General features: G+C 32.7%; 1 protein-coding gene across 1 annotated transcript; it reads right to left on the reverse strand.

The window, feature by feature from the left end:
• Positions 1–767: 767 nt before the first annotated feature.
• On the reverse strand, positions 768–16,527 carry LOC139490136 (neuroendocrine convertase 2-like). Its single transcript, XM_071276987.1, has 5 exons — positions 16,454–16,527; positions 12,988–13,139; positions 1,917–2,108; positions 1,598–1,663; positions 768–881 (listed from the first exon to the last, which is right to left on the reverse strand). Exons 1-5 carry the CDS (start codon positions 16,525–16,527, stop codon positions 856–858), a joined length of 510 nt encoding a protein of 169 aa, XP_071133088.1. The 3' UTR covers positions 768–855.
• Between the last annotated feature and the right edge of the window lie 4,245 nt (positions 16,528–20,772).

Raw genomic sequence — 20,772 nt, forward strand, 5'->3', positions numbered from 1 at the left:
CAATGACGCCTCCCCCCTAAAGTGCACCAACCCCCTCATCTGATAAATAATGACTGTTCCGGGGCCTTAGTTCACTATGTTCAAACGAACATAACATATACAGATCCAGGGAGGGGGCTGGGGGGGGGGGGGGAGGACTTTTGGTCAGTCAGCGCCCCCCCCCCTATTAAAAGATTCACCCCTGCTACTGCAACTACTTGTAAATTGGTTAGTTTATTGTATTCATTCCACAAATCCTGTATCACTGTCAATGATAGAGAAACACAAACGATAACCATGATAATATGTTTTATCAGAAGTGAATTCGGTTTGATTTTAACTTCTCTGATTGATTTGTGATTTGCATTTCACTTCCAAGTTAAATTTGCCGCTTTGCTGAACTTTGCCTTTATATTATATTGACTTTTCAGAACCTTTTTTGTGCATACATTTACTTCAAATTCGTGACGAAGCTTTATTCTTTAAAAAAAAAAACTTGAAAAAAAAGAGTTGTGGTATGGTTGGCATGCCGCGGTCCCTTTGTTGTTTGTTTGACTTTAGCGGAAATTTGTTGTGGACTTTAGCGGTGTTGTGTACTTTTAAGGAAGTATGGACTTTAACGGGGCCAGAGTGCACCATTCATCTCGTTTAATTATTTGTTAAGCGTGTATATTTCTTTTAAAAAAAAGGAACAAGAAGAAAAATCATCGGTGAGTATAATACAAAAACAAATATCGAGTCGATGTAAACGGACAAAAAAAAAAAACAACAAACACATACAATGGATATCTTTTATTGTAGAGAAACAACAATTTTTTCCCCAATAAAATGTGAGACTATACTAGATATATAGAGGCCCATGATATAAATCATCTCTCAAAAACGTTGTTTGGCTGCTCTACCTGAAAAATTAAACAACAAATGAGTAACAAGTAGAAAGTATGTTAAACATTTGAACAAATTAAATATTGTGGTCACCTTATAGAAAACCGAAATATTATAATAGGCTATGTTTATAGGCAGCCATATTCATGTTTATATGGATCACGGCAAACAAATCCACTAAAAAATGCATGGGCAACGCGGTAGCTGCATGGGCAACGCGGTAGCTAAAATATGTTTGACTTGTAAACGCTTCTTTTTTTCTATCCAACAGTTTTATAGCTCACGCCAATAAAGCACTAAAAAGTCATTCTGTTTAAATAGTTTCATATAATTTGAAAATGCCCAGTTAATTTAGTTAAAATCTATTTTATTTGCTTAAATGTGCAAAAGGCTAGTAATCTAGAACATCAATTTCGTTGTATGATTATGTATTTTTTGAGATGTATCAATACATATTTGATTATAATTGAGCTGGTCAATGTAATGTTTTTATAATTTTGTTCCATTTTGTAATCATATGTAGATGACTGTACATATTGTAATTATTGATCGTTCAATGTATGGACTTAATTTAAGACTTAATAAATTATTTACTGTATAGATTTTGATATAAAAGATGTAAAATGTAGATCTCGACCCATTTCTAAGAGGACATATTGATACTGTGTGTTCAAGTTTCAAATCAATGTATAAATGATATCATACGTCAAGTACTAATTAAGTCTATACTTACATGCCTGAAGTGATGGTGGAGGCTCCATAGTGCCATACAGAGTAAGATGCCAAGACTCAAGCTTCACTGTTTAAAAAATCAAATCAGTTTAATGTTTATCACGTTAATACATAAGACTTAGTATATACAACTGGTGGATACTTCACCGAAAATTAATAAACCATCGCTGATCATGAGTATCACATATTTTTTTAAACAAATAAGAGGCGGATCTAAGATTTAACTCAGACCCCTAATGTTCTTTTATGCAAGTAAATCATGCAATAATATTCACACCTCAAATTCCTTTCAGTTTCAAGTTGAAATGAACGAATCTTACCTGTTACGTCCGTGGTCCTTGTACCAAAACTAAGGCGAAATGTTCCACATGGATTTTCTCCCCAGGTCTGTACAGATTTAAATTCCCATGTAAATGTTTCTGGCTGTAACCTATCTGCTGGTCTGTTAGTTAAAATGTAACTTTTCGTCCCTCGCGGTGAAATCAAATACAGTTCTACTTGCCCTCTGTAGGCTGTAGGAAATAAACGGTGCGATTAAAATTACTGAGTGCTGCGACAACTTGTTATCCTTAGAAATTTCTTTGGCTTTTTTTGTTCCTTTATTTGTTTATAATTACCTTTTTAGTCTCCCTATTAAATCACTATATATATTATATAGATATAGGAAGATGTGGTGTGAGTGCCAATGAGACAACTCTTCATCCAAATAACAATCTTAAAAAAGTAAACCATTATAGGCCAATGTACGGCCTTCAACACGGAGCCTTGGCTCACACCGAACAACAAGCTACAAAGGGCCCCAAAATTACTAGTGTAAAACCATTCAAACGGGAAAACCAACGTTCTACTATATCTACATGTAACATTCATTAGTGGTATCGTTGTAGTATGTCGATTTTTCAAATACAACAAAACACAGAATTTAAATTATTATTTTTTCCAGGTGTTTTTTTTTTTTTGCGCCAAGCACTCAGAATTCAGCAGTAAGTGCAAGTAATAGGCACCTTTCGGAGTCAGAATAATTTTTCCAGGTAAAGGGATACATGTATTCAAGTGCATTGCTAACTAATGAACTAGCAGTGTAAAATAGATCATTTTTAGCAGCAGGTTGGTCCAGTACATAGTCTTATAACATATGAAGTCGGGTGCATTATTTATTATTTCTGATATTATTTTTACTATTAATGTGTCACCTATATATATATCTTTATTCTCATAAAGCCAATGCATTACATCGGTACAGAGATAACAAATACAACAATAAATATTTACAATATGTACAAAACAAGCGAGAGAGGTTACAAAAGTTACAAGCCAGGAGTACAAACACTAGTATTTATATTTTTTATAAAAGAACAAAGCTTCTTCAGAACTGGTTTTCTTGTACTTGACATAAGTTCAGAGAATTTAACTGTATTTTGCCGTTTTGTAAAATATGCAGTTAAAAACTCTTTGCGTTTTTGATGGAAAAAATTGCATTCAAATATAAAATGATATTCGTCACCTATTTGTCGATTGTTACATAGACTGCAAAAGCGGTTTTCTCTGATCACGTTTTGCCATCTTCCTGTTTCAATCGGCAGCTTAGTATTAGTCGTTCTAAATCGACAAAAAACAATAGCGTCTTTGAAGTCCAAAATATTAAAATATTCTTCGAATTCCAAGTTTTTCTTAAAAATTTTGTAGTTAATACCTTTTGGTGAATTTTGAATGAGGGAATTCCAGTTCTGAATATATTGATCTAGCAATCTCTGCTTTATAACAGTTTTTAACCATTCTTTATTAACAAAATTTTGTGACTCCCATATGTATGAGAAACCACAATCTTGAAATATTTTTTGTATAAACAGGATCCATTTTATCTGGTTATTATGGTGCTCGTTCATATGACGAGAAAGTTGATATAATATGAAGGAAAACTTTGCTTGTTTACCGGATATCAAATTTGCCCAGAATAGTACTGTTCGAACTTTAATATCTATTTCGATCGGATGACGACCTAGTTCCCCGTAAACCATATAATTTGGCGTTGAGGATTTCAAGTTTAAAAGAATTTTACAAAATTTTAAATGAATCTTTTCCAGGATATCATTATTACCAAAGCCCCATACTTCGCACCCATACAATAGAATGGGCTTGATCATTTTGTCAAAAAGGTCAAGTTGACATTTAACAGAAAGCTGATACATCCTTCCTATTTTCAGGACTTCGTACATGGCTTTTAAGGCCTTATCGGATAAATATTTTTTAGTCACCCGAGCAAAAACAAATATAAAGGATAATATCGGTATAAACACGTTAAAAATAAAAAAATAAAACGTGAAGTCATATGATATAGGACTAGTCCAGTACGTATACAAAGCAGAGTTCATATTTATACCACATCAATTGAGATGTTCTTGTTCTGATAGTCATACGTAACATACGCGTATGGTCCGACCGTACGCGTATGGTCGTGGTAATTAAAATTCTGTTACAGCGTACCTTTAACATGTTTAATACTTCTAAACTCTTCATATGACATGACCGTTCATTAAAAAGACGCTATCATATAGGTAATTTTATTATTATATTAATTATCATAATGATAAAAAGATAAGCTAAATAAAAATTAGAAGTTTCACAAATTTTATTTTACTGACATGTCAAAACTATAATAAACCACATAAAATAAAAAGTCATTTTAAACTGATGGTCATTACCGATGACCATTGCGGGTGAATGGCTACATGGCAAGCCGTTCTCGTCAAAACTATGTTTAACTGTGACCCGTTTTTCAGAAAAAATACACACTGAGATTTAAAAACCTAAAATAACACAGAGAAATCTAAATTACACACTGAGATTAAAAAAAAAACAAAAAAAAAACACACACACTGAGAACTCAAAATTACACACTGAAATGTTAAAAAGACACACTGAGATGAAATGAATTGAAAAACACACACTGTGTAATAACACACTAACTAAAGATTAACATGCAAATTACTAATGAATATTCATGAGATGAATAATTCAACAGATTAATATCTTGATCTCAGGAACTCTTGTCATTATAAATGTATAACGAAATGCGATTCCTTCAACCAAAATTCGTAATAAATTTCAAGACTTAACATCGCTCATATTCATAAGTTTGTTGCCTATAATTCAGATCATTACTACCAGCTGGTGTATCGGGATTTTTTTTCTCACTTTAAACCGTTTAAGCTTGGGTCCCTTTTCAAAAGTCTTCCAACTGTTATCCTCATCTCGCAAGGTATTCTTTTATATGTTTGTTACGTTTATATGCCATAATAGACACTTGCGTGAAAACTTCACTACATTCTTTGTTTTTTTTGCAGATTGTTCCAAAGTTTTCTTATAACTTTAATAAAGTTGTCACCATTTGCCTTTATATTGCAATATAAGAGTGAGTGGGTATTTTTCTTGTTCTTGTATTTTCAAAGTTTTTTTTATAAATAATTTGGAACCAAATCGAAGGACTAAGGGACTTATCATTATTTACCTGGGAGGGGGGGGGGGGGGGGGGGGGGGGGGGGCTGGTCATTTTGAATTCAAACATATAAAATTTTCTTGATCCCCCATAATATTTCACTATTTGTATTTGATCCCCCCTACAAAAACATTTTTATTTGATCCCCCCTACATAAACATATAAGAAAAAATGTGATCCCCCCTCTATTAAACATGTCAAAATTGTAACATGCCAAATATTTGTTATATCATAGATATCATGAGGCAAACATTAAATATTCTCAGTGGATTGAGTCCAAAAACAATATTCGAGGGAACATTGCCTTGAAATAGCTAGGGCTCTTCCATGAATTTTAAGAGGTAGGCAGCAAAGTTTTTTCTGACTCTCTTTTTTTCTAATTTCCTATATTGAGCTATTTAAGAAAACGTTTTCCTAAGTAGTTCTGTACAAAGTAAACTTTTTGATACAGCAACAACACATTATTTACTACGTGGGATATCTATTACCCGCAGTATATGTTCCTCTCTTGGACGCTGCTTGAAACTCAAGTTTTACAGTAGGCCTTATTGAAACCTCAATAAGGTTTATATGGATTGGTTATTCGTTCATACTTACTCATTTATTGACACATTGCATTCATAAATTTATGTGTAAAAGTAACCCCAAAATTTTGAATTGTTAGCCTAAAAATACAGATTTTGAGGGAATGAAAGTTATAAATTAATTACTCAAAGGGATCTGAAAATAAATAAAAACGGTACGATATGATTAGTGATGTTCAAACTACTTATTTTTTTGTACAAAAAATAATGATCCCCCCATTTTGAATTTACAATAAAATTTGAACCCCCTATTTCACATACAGGAAAAAACTTGATCCCCCCCTGTATTTTGACCAGCCCCCCCTCCCAGATAAATAATGATAAGTCCCTAGTAACGAGTTCTGTTCTCTAGTTGTTTTAAGCTTGTAATAGATTCAGATTAAGTATGCTAATTAGATATGTGTGCATAAAAAGTGCACACAAATCTCAGTGTGTAATTTTAAATTCTCATGCAGTGTGTAATTTCAAATTCTCAGTGCATGTTCTCATGCAGTTTATTTATTCTCAGTGTGTCTTTTTGAAATCTCACTGACTGTAATTTTCAATTCGCAGTGGTTTTTTTTTCATTTTTGTAATCTCAGTGCGTGTTTATGAAATGATCTCAGTGTGTAGTTTTTAATTCTCAGTGTGTAATTTTTAATTCTCAGTGTGTGTTTTGAAGTTTTTAAATCTCAGTGTGCTTTGTTGTAATTCTCAGTCTGTAAATTTTTCGAACAATGGTTTAATCATAGTTTTGACGAGAACGGCTTGGCAATATGTCGACTTAAATAATTAAATTCCAATTGGATTTTTTTTCTGGACAAAACAATCTATTTTTTTCGCGACAAGTGGAAAACAATTTTTTTTCTTTCAATTTTAGCATTACAAATAGTGGCAGCTGACGGGGAAACAAACAATTTTCGTTTATCAGAATCAGAAACAAATTATTTTTTTCTCCAAAAACTGGAAACAAACTTTTTTTCCCAAAAAAATCCATAGTCCCCCCCCCCCCCCCCCCCCCCCCCGAAAATCAAATGGTTGCTGCCTAAGAGCTTTTTAAAACACGTACCGTAGAGATCAGAATGGCCAGACCTCGGTATCAATGCACGCAGCTGCAAAAAGGATAGCCTTCCACTCGCAACTGAAGGTGTAACTGAAAAGGATCGTGCACTACCAAGACTTGCAAATGCAAAAAAGCCATGATACCGTGTGGTAGTAAATGTGGCCCAAGCCTACACGCAAGAATGTAACTAGCGATGAAACTAAGGGAGCTAAGGGGGCTAGGATTAAATTTGAAAAAATAGGCAGGACAGGAGTTTTTAGTAAAAAAAAACCGCAGGATGAGACACTTTGCAAAAAAAAGGCAGGATGACAATTTAGGTAAAAAAAAGTCAGGATATTAAACTAATAAAAAAAAAGGCAGGACCGTATAGAGTGAAAAATAAAAAGGCAGGACAGAGATTACAACTAAAAAAAAAATGCAGGACAAAATTTTTCATCCCAGCACCCCTATAAAAATCAAATGGTATAGCTCCCTAACTATGGCATCAATATTTATATTTTACGTAATTTTTGAATAGACCAGTTTCACATAAGCTACTAATCAACGCTGATCTCGAAATCTTCTGCGCGTTTGAGTTTAAATCTCGCGATAATTAACGATATCATACGTGACAGGGGGCTACTGATATTTAGCAACACAATAATAAATCAACCGCTTATAATTACTGCGTTATGTACATTGCTGTATGTCAGTTTGATTTTTCGTGAAAAGAGAAAAATATTTTGATAAAGAGAAAACAGCCTAAACATCAGAAATTCATTTAATTTCAGTTCTGTTCCAGTTTTTCTTAAATATTTTTTATATCTTCTTCACATGCATGTAAAGGGTTTTTACGGTCTATATATAGGTTTAGTATCATAGACTCGAACTTTTAATTTTCTTTTAAAAAAAATACAGGTTACTGTTATGGTGACTTTTGCATGAAATTTTATGGGTACAAGGACATGATACCGGCACTACTAAATAATCGAAATTTCCAATAATGGTAGTACAATGTAGGGGAGTATAATATATAATGTTCAACGAAAATTGATAGAATTTTTCCTTACATACTCTTGTCAAAGATGTAGTACATAATTATTGTGATATGCTAACAATATGAAAAACACAATGATAGGTCACCGAGTGTTTTCAAGCTATACGCTGTGAAAATATGAAGCATTTTGTATGGATTAAACAGAGGCATTTTTAAGGTAAAAGTATCATTATATGAATATTTGAAGGTAAAACAAATGATAGAATTCCAAAGTAAAATGTGAGAAAATAGCTCTTATAAAATGCGTTCAGAAAACAACAGAAAAAATGGAGTCACCATGCGTTTTATCCTGTTTAGCGTACATGGCATATAACATTAATAGAACACTTTCCTATTGATTGTAATAGACACGTAGTAGACAGGGCCCTGGTACCGTGTTGAAGACCGTACATTGACCTATAGTTGTTAAACTTTTGATACATTGTGACATGGACTGATCGACAGTTGAATCATTGGCACTCATACCACATCTGCTTATTTGTATGTACATTTGTTTCAAATATTTCTGTGTCAATGATGTTTTAGACGGCCATGATATAAATGAAGTGAGATATAAGGCAGTTTTAAAATACGTATCAGAAATACAGGTTCATCTTCAATTTTCAAAGATCGGACTATAATACAATGCATTCAATATCATTTTAATTTCTAAGCTATGTTCATGATCGATTTCGTCTAAGCAGAGGTTCAGTGCCAGCGGGGCGAGTAATTTTCTACATATTGTCAACTTTATCATTTTTCGTGCCATTAAAAGTAATTGAATATCCTGTATTTACAACAAGCGATGTATGCCTTAAATTAAGATCAAATGCTGAATGACCCCCTCCTAAATTATTAAAATATTCCCAGTGGCATTAACCACACTGGCCATGATATCTCAGTGTTAATAAGGTACCAGGGTTAACATTTTAAACATCTGTACTAGGGGATGACCATTTGATTTTCAGGAGGGGGGGGGTAGAAAAATAATATTCTTAGACTAATTTCCTAATAAATAATTATGACCTAGGCAGGATGGAAAAGAATGATCTGCAACACAAACTACAGGAAATAATTGTGTACAAAAGTTAAATGAATTATCAAACGGTCGCCCTTTTTCAGTAACTGTATATACAGAAAAGGGTACGTTTTATCAATTTTCACCTGGTGAGATTATACAAGGTGAAACGAGGATTCCACATGGCCAAGGTGTTAATTGCCTTCTTAATTTATGACCTTATACTATGTATATGAAGTGAGCCCCGCTTATTTATCTAATTTATTCTTCCCGTTAGGTGAACGATCTCAGCGTGAATTCGTGACATTTAAAGGTACAATTAATATAAAGCCAGGCGGCATATCAGATCGTATATAATACTGCAATCAACAACACAGCAGTAGTCCGTTTTAAAATCTTTTATTGTGTCAATTGTTAATAATTAAAGTTGTCTGGTCAATATAAGTTTTATATTTTGATTCAAATGATGCTCATGTTGTTAGAAATGACCCAAATGTAAACGCAAACACTCAATCAGATGCTTGTTTTTCCAAGTCTTAATGGTCACTGCTTACAACCGTTAGCCCCCAGTTGATAAACTCTCGGGAATTATCGCGTGATTTCATAGTTTTGCTAATTAGATTAGACATGCGCAGTTAAATGTGAAACTGGTGTATTATAAAATTAACAAACTGCCATGTAACCATCATTGTTTTATTATATAAAGTTTTTGTATTATTGAAACGTTTATAATGTTATTTGAAGAAGAAAAAAAACCTAAGTGGTATAAATACTCATATGGTCTGGCCCGTTACTAATCAAACGAGTATTATACTCATATGGTCGGACCATAGGAGTATACGCATATGGTCATTACCATACGCGTATGGTTTAAATACTAATATGGTCCGGAACATTTACACATTTTATAAATTATAAACAGTAGATATCACTGATAATATTACAAATCACTTATATATAATTTGCGAAAGCAAATTTACAGATCTAACATTGTTGGGTTGATGTTTAGACGAGTTGTATATACATTATGTACACAGCCATGTATCACCATCATTGATGGCGATCCGATGGATACATCTGTTGTAGGGTTGTCACTGACTCAGACGTACTTATGAATATAATTATTTTCTGTGACTGTATCTTACATTAATTTGTAGGATCCTTTACTATAGATAATTTAGCTGATCTGTAACAATAACATCTTCATGCCTTATATATCATGTACTGCAGTACGCCGCTAGATTAAAACTGACGTGGAAAGGTAACACATGCCCACCGAAAGCTCTTTTTTTGAGAGCCCAGGTGGTCGTGTGGTCTAGCGGGACGGCTGCAGTGCAGGCGATTTGGTGTCACGATATCACAGTAGCATGGGTTCGAATCCCGGCGAGGGAAGAACCAAAAATTTGCGAAAGCAAATTTACAGATCTAACATTGTTGGGTTGATGTTTAGACGAGTTGTATATATATATATATGTATACATTTCCCATGTTTTATTAATAGTTTGATATGAAGGGACGATACTTGTAGTTTTTAAAGGAATTAATGCTTTACTGCTTTGTTTAGAAATATTTATTCCAGACATTTTTTGTTTAAAATGTTTTTAAAAACAACTGTTAGCCTAGTTGTTGATTCAAAGGGGCGGTATGGTATTAGAATAAAATAAAATTGTACCATATAATAAATATGTATGCTAATATAATGAAGTCGCAGGCCAGTAATGATCATAAAAAATATAAATATAAAGTATCCAAGTACATAGAAGTCTGGGGACCTGCTTCGAGATGAACAGGGTAACCAGATTTTGTAATGCAATAGACCATTGCGTCATATGCCTAGAGAAAATAGAGATAACCGAATGGTTGTGCGAGAATTCGTGCAAGCATAAGTTTCACGATGACTGTATTCAGCGATGGCTGACTGACTACAGCAAGTACAAATCATGTCCGCTATGTCGGGCACTTTGGATAAAATCCACAAAATTTAAAGGGTGTTGAGAAACCCCTATTTTTGTTTTTTTCCCCGACATATTTTCATCAGCTTTTGCTAAACAATTGGTGCTTTCTACTTGTATATACGATTCGTGTATGATTTTTTTTTACAAAATTTACGAGATCGCGAACTCATCGAAAAATCTTGCACTTTGAAATTTTACTTTCATGTTTTTTTTTTAAAATGTGCTGGAAAATGCGGTACATGTTAATTGAAAACAACGAGTAAAACGTTTATATTCAATTTGGTCTATTTCAGTTCTTTCTTTATACGCTTGAATATCCTTTCGACTTGATTAATTAACCGTTGTTTGCTTCAAATCAGGTGGCAAATATTACATTTATGTTCAGGACAAGAACACATTTCACAAAACATGCATTTGAAAAATTCTGCAAAGAAACGTTAGTCAGGAACCAAATGCGGGATTTATTTTACATTTCGTAGCAGAGAGCGAGACATAATTGTCTCTACAAGAAGCATAGAATTTTACCCTCTTAATAAGATTCTCCGGCCTGAATATTGCTGTGAATTTATACATCAAGCACAGCCAATCAGACGCATCAAGGTTGCAATTCTGTAAATGTTGACAATGCAATTTCCCATAGGAACTCCTTTTACGGCTAAATCTGTACCACTTTTACTATGAAGTTTTGAAAAAAATCTTATCATAGAATTGGAAGTTCATATGCACCACATTTTTTTTCAAAGGTAAACATATAGGGCTGTGCAGCATATTTTCAACGTTCATATGCCCTGAACTTCTCAACGATTAAACTAACACTAATTTTCTTAACTGCCTGTCCCAAGTCAGGAGCCTGTAATTCAGTGGTTGTCGTTTGTTTATGTGTTACATATTTGTGTTTCGTTTTTTTTTTTATATAAATAAGACCGTTAGTTTTCTCGTTTGAATTGTTTTACATTGTCTTATCGGGGCCCTTTATAGCCATTGTTGAAGGCCGTACGGTGACCTATAGTTGTTAATGTCTGTGTCATTTAAGTCTCTTGTGGACAGTTGTCTCATTGGCCAGCAATCATACCACATCTTCTTTTTTTTATATTAAATACCCCTCCTTCGAATAAAAGGTTACCATAGATTTCAATGTAAATAATATGCACATGTGTATTTACTAGTAACATTTCCAAGTTATGTCTCTGTGAGAAGAAATACAGAGAGCATAAATGGAACCAGCATTTAAACAAAATTAAATTTCTATGAATATTCAAGATCTCCCCAAAAGAGGCGTGTTTTGAGAAACAGCTGTATTTACAAAGTGCAACCTAACGGAGTAGGTCCGGTAAGGGCCGATTTTGGCCTCAAATTTCAAGTTTATCTGACGAAATATTTTAGACACTTTTTAAACACTTAAGTGTCTATTTTAGTTGATTCAATATGCAAATGTAAACGATTTTTAACTGATTTACTCATAAAAAACGCCCCGATTCTAGCTTGAATATAAAAATTCTATAAAATATGTCAAACATTGTCACATTTCAGATGGTTTTTGTCAAAAATGAAAGTGGTCGCATCCGTGTTCATCCTCATTGACAACCTTTATATATGTTATGTATTATCATCAAATACAACTTACATTTCAATATTAAGAATGAACACGAATGCGGCCACTTTCATTTAAGACAGAAACCGTCTAAAATAAAAATAAAATGCTAAAATTGTGAAGATTTCAGTAATTTAGCATGACTTAATGATGCTGGTACCCGAGATAGGGTCATTGTATTGTCAAACAAAACCCATATGTATTTAGCAGAAGCATTCTACTGTCTAATAAATAACTAAAAGTATACATTTTAACAATTTTGTAAAATTGCTTTATTTTGGGGCCAAAAAGGGGTCTTACTGAACCTACTCCTTTGGTAAGAATCTTTACTGCTTCGTATATAGCTTTTTTTCGGGCTAAATTGCCATACAATAGTTGTCACTACACTTCTCATCAAACAACTACAATTACAAACCCAAAGTTAAATAACTTACTCTATGCATACAACAGAAGCTTTACAAACCAGTGAAGCTATGGAGAATGAGGATTTATTATCAAAGCTTTCATCTGGTGCAGTTGAATTGGTACTGTTATATAGTTAAGTATTAATAGTAAGTATTTTTTTTCATCATCGTTTTTTTTCTATTTTTTTCATACATATACTTCTGTGATTTTGATATGTCGATGGGATGCTTTCTCGTTGCCCTACATCAGTTTATTTATCAATTAGTATACACATATACTTATTACCTGCATTAAACCAGCGTTCTCCATTCCATGACAATGTAACTTTCACCTTAATATTTTCCAAGTATCTGATTTGGCAGCCGCAATCTTGACAAGTTTGTTGTGAATTACAGTCAATAAAGATGCTGTCGCTACGGAAACGACCTGTTATTGTACTAGAGAGAGATAAACAAGACTTAATAAAGTAAGTTATAATAATATAAATGCATTAAAATGTCTAGTAAGATTTAATATACACGAATTTTATGTCATAAATTAAAGAAAAAGGAATTAAGTAGCTGAAACGTTTAAATTTGGAGAGTGGGTCCTTTTAATAAATTGAACAAGAATCTGTGCCTATAATTATATTCTAAAGAAAATTGTTTAAATCTTATAGTTATCGATACGCTTTGGAAACTTCTAGAACTATACTAAAATCAACAATGAGTTGAGGTAAAAGTAACTCTGAAAATTTCCAGAAGTGTTATAGCAGTGTATGTAAAGTGCGGATCCTAAAATATAATTTTTACTGTATATGCCATAAATGTCTAATGTAGAATGATAAATAAACAGACGAACATTTTTTTACTTTCGAAGAAAATGAAGAAAATTAGTTAAAATGTATATGTTCAGAAATACATAATACTAATAAAACAAAGTAAGAGATGCGAGCGGGGTTTTATCGCGCCTAAAGCCATCCAGCTTTGAAATATATACCAAAATAGGTGAATATTTATGACATTTCACGAACAGATCGTGCAGGTGCTTTATAACTAACAGGTAAGATGTTGTTGCAGTACAAAATATTCATTTTAATACAATTAATAAAGTTGTATAACGTAGAATATGTTTTGTCATTCAGTTTCTTCATATTTAACTAAATTCCACTATGATGATTTCGTAATGCTAGTCATGTTTACTGTCGAATAATGATACTATTCTTTCATTTTTACTGTGGAGCGAATCATTAGTACTGTATATGCGGTGCATTTTCACTGTATAATTTTTTATTTATTTTTTTTTATCTATTACAGCTCATTTCTTTAAGCATGTAGAGCAAGACTTTAGTTGACTTGCTTGTTTTTCTTTTATTGGATAATCGTTATGATAACACCCAATTTAATTCAAATATTAAAAATACAGGTTAAACTATCATATGCCTAATCATATTGTTTAAAAATGTCAATCTTATTTACAAAGTTTGTATAAACAATTAAACAAACAAAGCAAGCAAGCCAACCAAAGTTTTGCTTTGCATGCATTATGAAATTAGCTGTAAGGCCTTAATTTAGCCGACTTGCTCAAACAATAGATAAAGTAAGAGAAAGATTTGATAAAATTTAACTTACGGAGGAAAGTTTGGTTTTAAAACACTCTAATAAATTCAATAGAAATAACATTTATTTCAAATGTATTCCATTTAGTTTCTTATAAAGCGTATAGGGATCTTTATCCTTAATTTTTTTTTATCCATTTCCATGACACTTCACCACTAATTACGTACATCTTGATATAGATTGCATCTTTGTTTTCCCGTTTAAAAGGTTTTACACTGGAGCCATTTATAACTTGCTGTTCGGTGTGAGCCAAGACTCCATGTTGAAGACCGTATGTTTACGTATAATGGTCTACTTTTATAAATTGTGACTCGGATGGAGAGTTGTCTCATTGTCACATACGACATCTATATATGGCTCAAAAACGAAACGAGACGGGATAAAAAGGTATAAAAAAATCCACACTACATTTTTAATATATGTATAATGGGCTTAATATGATTCAGAATAGAGTAAAATAGTGGGTCGCATTTGGGTATAAGCGTGACGCCGGATTGCCGATTTTTTGCAAGCGTGACAGGTGAAAGTCAAATGATTGTGTCGTGAAAAACGAGAAATGAAGTCTAGCGGGACACAGGAATCTGACAAAACAATAAGCAGAATACGGGAATCTGCCAAAACAGTAAGCGGGATCCGGGATCAGAACCCCCCCCCCCCCCCCAATGAGACCCCCAGAATAAGATATTTGTGTATATCAATCCTATTGTTACAGTCATGCCTTCAATAACAAATGTATCCGATGCATGCATTTTTTTTTTATATTTTTGGTCCCTTTTTCAATTTTGAGGGGTCCAAATTTAAAGACAAAAGTCCTTTAATATAGATATTTGGGATTCGTTGACATGCTGAATCTAACCGTGTATCTAGTTTGGGGATTTTTTGTCTAGTTGCTGAAACAGCCCACATAGAGTTCCAAAGGGTCTAAAATCAACAAAAATGAATTGTAGCAATCATTTCGTGTACAATTCAATAACCCAAATGTGTATGGTTTTACCTCTGCGGTAGTATCCATTCGCGGATATAGAATTTTTCGTTTTGAGAATCGCTTTTGTTACAAGTTTGAAAAGCTATATATTTGATGAAGAATGAATGAGAAGTTTGTATTTCAATTTGAAAATACATGTATCATAAATCCTAAAGTCATCAACTAATTTTTTTCGTTTGTTGCAAGTGCATTTATCACATAATTCTACAATAAAAATTCCTCGCATCTTTGAAAATTCTACATTAATAATGACTGCACTAACAGTGATAATTCATCGCATCTATAGCTAAAATGGATCGCTTTCAATAATCGATATGCTATATTATGATGCTTTTATAACACTTATTTGAACTTTAATGCTATGTTTGTATATTATAAAGACATATCACAATGAAAATATGTTAAAACTTATCTTCAAATCACTTGACTTGATATTTTCAAAACATAAACAAATACAGTTTTCCCATGATCCTTTATTCTACAATAGACATACCCGCATGTAACAGTAAAAATGAACTAGCTGGATTCGCACTTTATATACACTGTAATAGGATTAATTAGCAATGAATAGAAATAGAAAAACGTTTAGGAAATGTAATAATTGTACAATACCTGAAAAAGGGACAAGAGGACATAAGTACAGAATGATGCTAACATGTGGAACACGATCTGCTTACCTTTCCGGAGCACCAGATATCACCCCAGTTGTTGGTTGGGATCGTGTTGCTTAGTCTTTAGTTATCTATGTTGTGCTTTGTGTACTATTGCTTATCTGTTCGTCTTTGTATTTGTTTACCACTTGACGTTGTAATTTTTCATTTCGACTTATGAGTTTGAATTTCCCTATAAACAATAATTTTTATGAATTTCAAGTCAGGAGATTTGAGGATTTGAATACAATTTCGCCGATTTTGTGTGACTTCTGTACAAAAAGTTCACGTATTTTGAAGGAATCCAATTACATATAGTTATATTGCAGAAAATAAAATAAATATAAATATTTTGTTTCGATTTTCAGCTAAAATTCAACGAGTCAAACTTGTATGCAAATTAAAACATTACCAAAATCTGTGACATTTCCCATGTACTGTATTACGACCCCCTATTACTAACTTGTGACCATAGCATATGCATCAATCAGTGTCGTTTTCATGATCAAATAACTTACACTTCAGACCTTTTACTTTGACTGCAGCTCAACAGCTTAGGAACGAGCATCCATTGTTCTGCTAACGACACCATTGTGTACGCATCTATCAACCCAAACCCTAATCTTGGATGAGCTAAAAATACATTATCACTGAACTAGTATATATTTGTTTAGGGGCCAGCTGAAGGACGCCTCCGGGTGCGGGAATTTCTCGCTACATTGAAGACCTGTTGGTGACCTTCTGCTGTTGTTTTTTTCTATGGTCGGGTTGTTGTCTCTTTGGCACATTCCCCATTTCCATTCTCAATTTTATACATTGTATTTGTAAATAAATTTTAAAAAAGCAAAATTAATAATTTTAAAAAATTATATCGATTAAAAGTTGCATTTTTTTTTTATTTATAAGTTTTTTATTTACGTATATATATATATATACGTATTAGAATATCATCTATTTCTGTTATTAATTATTTAATGCATACTTAAAAATCCTGCGCCATTCCTTTGCCATTCGACTAACGTGCCTTTAAGATTAGTGTTTGCTGTACAGACTATAAGATGTTGAACATCACGCCATGACAAATCAGGCCTACAATGAACGACATAATATTTAATATCTGAACATAAAAGTTTACAGTGGGGAAACTGGTAACATAAAACTATCTCTCTGTCGAAAAGAACACTGAAATGTGTCCAAGTTCTCTGTGAGAACGATTGCATGCTACTTATTTTTATCAGATTTGTATTTAGACGAAAAGCAAGACGGATGTTGCAAGTGGAACAGAAGTAGTCTTCCCTTTGGGAGCATACGAGTTTAATCCCGGTTTTTAGTGGGGTAGGTGTTGCAGTATTTAGGTTTTCTACGTAGTGTTTAGTGTGTATATTTCTGGGTTTTTTTACTACCATGCTGTTGTCAGTTTTTCTCCAACGTTTGAGTTTTGAAAGTCTATATTGGTATATTCCGAATATTATTGTTGACATGAAACGTTCTGAAAATTATAGTGATAAAGAAACTGATACGAATGAACATAGTTATGTTGAACTAAGATCTGTAAATCTTCATTTGTACTTAAAAAAAAAAGACTATGGAACAACAAATCGGAAATACGAAATTAGTCCTGTTCGTTTGATATTTGCCCATGTTTATATTTTTATGTTAATTTTTGTCTAACGTTTGTCCATCCAATCGAGGTTCCAAATTTTTAAGAATATGTAAACCAACTGTCAAAAACAGGACTCATACAAATGTATATATATTTTTTGCTAGCAATATAAAGTAGTCAACAAATGAAACAATACAAGACTTTTTTTCAAATTAAAGATAAAGTTTTCCGTTCATTGGACCAATATTGAAGGTAGTAATACTTAATCATTATGGAAATATAAATCCGTTTAAAAAAATATTTTTTTGATTTCGTGACGTTTTTTCGCGATTTTTTTTTTTACAAAATTTACATAAAACGACAATTTTAAAAACAGAAGTTCCAATTAATGATGCCAACCTCTCATTTAAAAATAAAGACAATGTTTGCCATCATTTTGTTTCTAAAAATCATACAGTTTCTTTGTTTATTTGTTAAGTAAAGTTCGGCCCCACGAGAAATCGTTAAAATGTATATGTTCCAGACCGTATGAGTATTTGGACCGTACGCGTACGGTCTGGACCGTATGCGTACTTTTTCAAAATACGCATACGGTCGGACCGTACGCGTACGGTACAACTAATAATAAGAAGATGGTCAAGTTTATCAGATACAAATGTAAATAACAGATACAAAAGTCTTATATCTCAAATTAATATAAAAAGTTCAATTGATATTGAAAGGAAAACTTAATATTCTAACTTTTTAAAAAGGTCACGCTAGTTTAATCTGTTAATCTCCTGTAATTAGCATGTCAGTAATTAATTAAAGGCCAGTATGCTCATTGAAATTGAGGTTAACGGATGTAAACAAAACGTACAAGGACAATTGTTTTATAACATTTGTGAACTTTAAAAAAAATGCATATGCAAAGGAACATGAATGGACCGCAAACATGTAAATGTAACTTAATAAAAAAAAAACATAACATTCCTTGTGGAAGTTAGTGTCAACTGGAGCGAGAGTTAAAAAAATGGGATTCAGATATAGAATTAAACAAACAACATGTTCTTGGATTAATTTGCACTTCTCATAAGTGCAAATTGGAACCACACTTTTTTTTGTCGTAGAATCATCAAATTTGGCAATAATGTACCTCTGGGGATAAATAACACAATACAAAAAAAAAATTGTTGTGGCTCGCCCGGTTCGGCAACTGGAGTGAAAATAGTGACAAAATCCTGTAGGATATTTTTTTCTCCCATAGGATTTTTAAAAATCCTACAGGATTTTGAGAAATCCTATAGGATAAAGTCATAATCCCATAGGATAAAGTCATAATCCCATAGGATATTTTTTATATCCTACAGGATATTTAAATCCTAAGGGATTTATAATCCCTTAGGAGAATAAAAATATCCTATAGGATATAGTTTCGCCCTTAGGATTAAAAAAATCCCTTAGGAAAAATAAAAGCATTTCCTATAGGATATTTTTTATCCTACAGGATATTAGTCTAATAAAATAATCCCATGGGATTAAAAATATCCGATAGGATTAATAAATATCCTAAGGGATTTCATAACAGAAAAAATATCCTGTGGGATAAAAAAGAATCCTAAGGGTAATAAATAAATGCTAAGGGTAATAAATAAATCCTAAGGGAGATTAACAATCCTATGGGAGATCAAAGCAACTCATAAGAGAGAAAAAAATCCTATGGGAGAAAGAAATATCCTATAGGAGAAATAAATATCCTATAGGAGAAACAAATATCCTATGGGAGAATGAAATATCTTAGAGAAAAATCTATTTGTGAACTCAACCAAAGAACAGAGAATAGTTGTATATGTTTTTGTAGTAGGTAAGGATATTATTTTATTGGAGCAGACCAAATATTCCCAGATATTATTGTTTAAGAATTGTTAATTTTTCTACCAATGACACAAATTACCGATAAGTGTACTTCAAACATGGAGCTTGCATTGAGTTACTGCTACTGGTCCGTTTGTTATTTTATGTTTATTATTGCCATTTGCGTAGTTTCTTCTGTTACCTATTTCTACATTTGACTCTGGCTTCTTTTAAATCGAGTTTTCTCTTGTTTAATGCATTGTGGTTGTTTATTCCTCATTTGCTAAAGGAATAGGGGCCGGTTGAGATATCAAAAGTCATGAGTATACATCCATCGCCTGTCTCAAAGCAGAAACCTTTATCCTTTGGTAATCTCATGTGTTTTTTTTCAATTTAAGTTCAAAAGTGCATTTTAGTGTTTAGTGTAGCAACCATTTCTCTGAACTATTATTCATTATTGTTTTGTGACCAAAAGAGGCCCGCCTCTATGTGCGGAATTTTCTTTCTGCATAGAGGACTCATCATTTTGAACTCATCAGGGTTCCTGTACTCAACCGACTTGTTGGGTACTGAGACATGACTGTGACACCATCCGAACAAAAACTGTGAATAAAATCAGAAGCAATTTTAAAACAACACATGGTGTTGGGGCTAAGAATACCACCAGCTTTTCATTGAAAGTAATGACAAGACAGAAACATGCGTCCAACGGGTATATCCAATACACTACAATTACTTAAACAACTTTGAAAATCGTACATAAGTGTTTTTTATTTTTTTATTTAGTATAGCTTGCTTTCCGTGAAGATATTTTTATTGTGGAGATGCCTGGATAGATTTGCCAGTAACCATACTTCTTCTATTGTGTCCTCAATATGCATGTAGTATTTGCAACTGAACATTTACATTAACTTTCACCAATAAATTCTTCAACAAAATTTGATAATAACTGAAATTTTATGGAACCAAACACTAGATGTAACTAAAGACAGTATTGTTCACCTAGGTCTATGTGCATCTCTGACAACAGACACATCAACACGTTAGGCTAGAATATCACGGTACGTCTAAACACTGCTAAGGACTCCTCAGTGCACTAAGAACTATACAATGCCACTAAGGACTAGAAGGAGTGATGTTGTGTGTATTATTTTTACATATTATGTTAGAGATTGATATTTCATGCATAAATTTCAAATTTTATAGAAAAATAATCATAAATAAACAAGATATTCAACATTATTTAGGCACGTGCCCGTTTTTCTTTGATATGCCGAAAATCAATGAACCGTTTGACACGTGCCAAATGACAAAACAATTCATTAAACAATCATAATCTTTTTATTTTAGGTAATAAACAATTGTATCTAAAAAAAATGTATGCTTAATATTTATAATTAA

Source organism: Mytilus edulis, chromosome 9 (genome assembly GCF_963676685.1).
Source record: "Mytilus edulis chromosome 9, xbMytEdul2.2, whole genome shotgun sequence".
Taxonomy (NCBI): domain Eukaryota; kingdom Metazoa; phylum Mollusca; class Bivalvia; order Mytilida; family Mytilidae; genus Mytilus; species Mytilus edulis.

Excerpts from the sequence above, each read along its gene's own strand:
- LOC139490136 (XM_071276987.1), bottom strand. The coding sequence starts at position 16,527 with ATGGTGTCGTTAGCAGAACAATGGATGCTCGTTCCTAAGCTGTTGAGC. Across the intron at positions 13,140-16,453 it reads CAAAGTAAAAGGTCTGAAGT|TACAATAACAGGTCGTTTCC; the intron begins GTAAGTTATTTG and ends ATCTCTCTCTAG. Across the intron at positions 2,109-12,987 it reads AGAACGCTGGTTTAATGCAG|CCTACAGAGGGCAAGTAGAA; the intron begins GTAATAAGTATA and ends TATTTCCTACAG.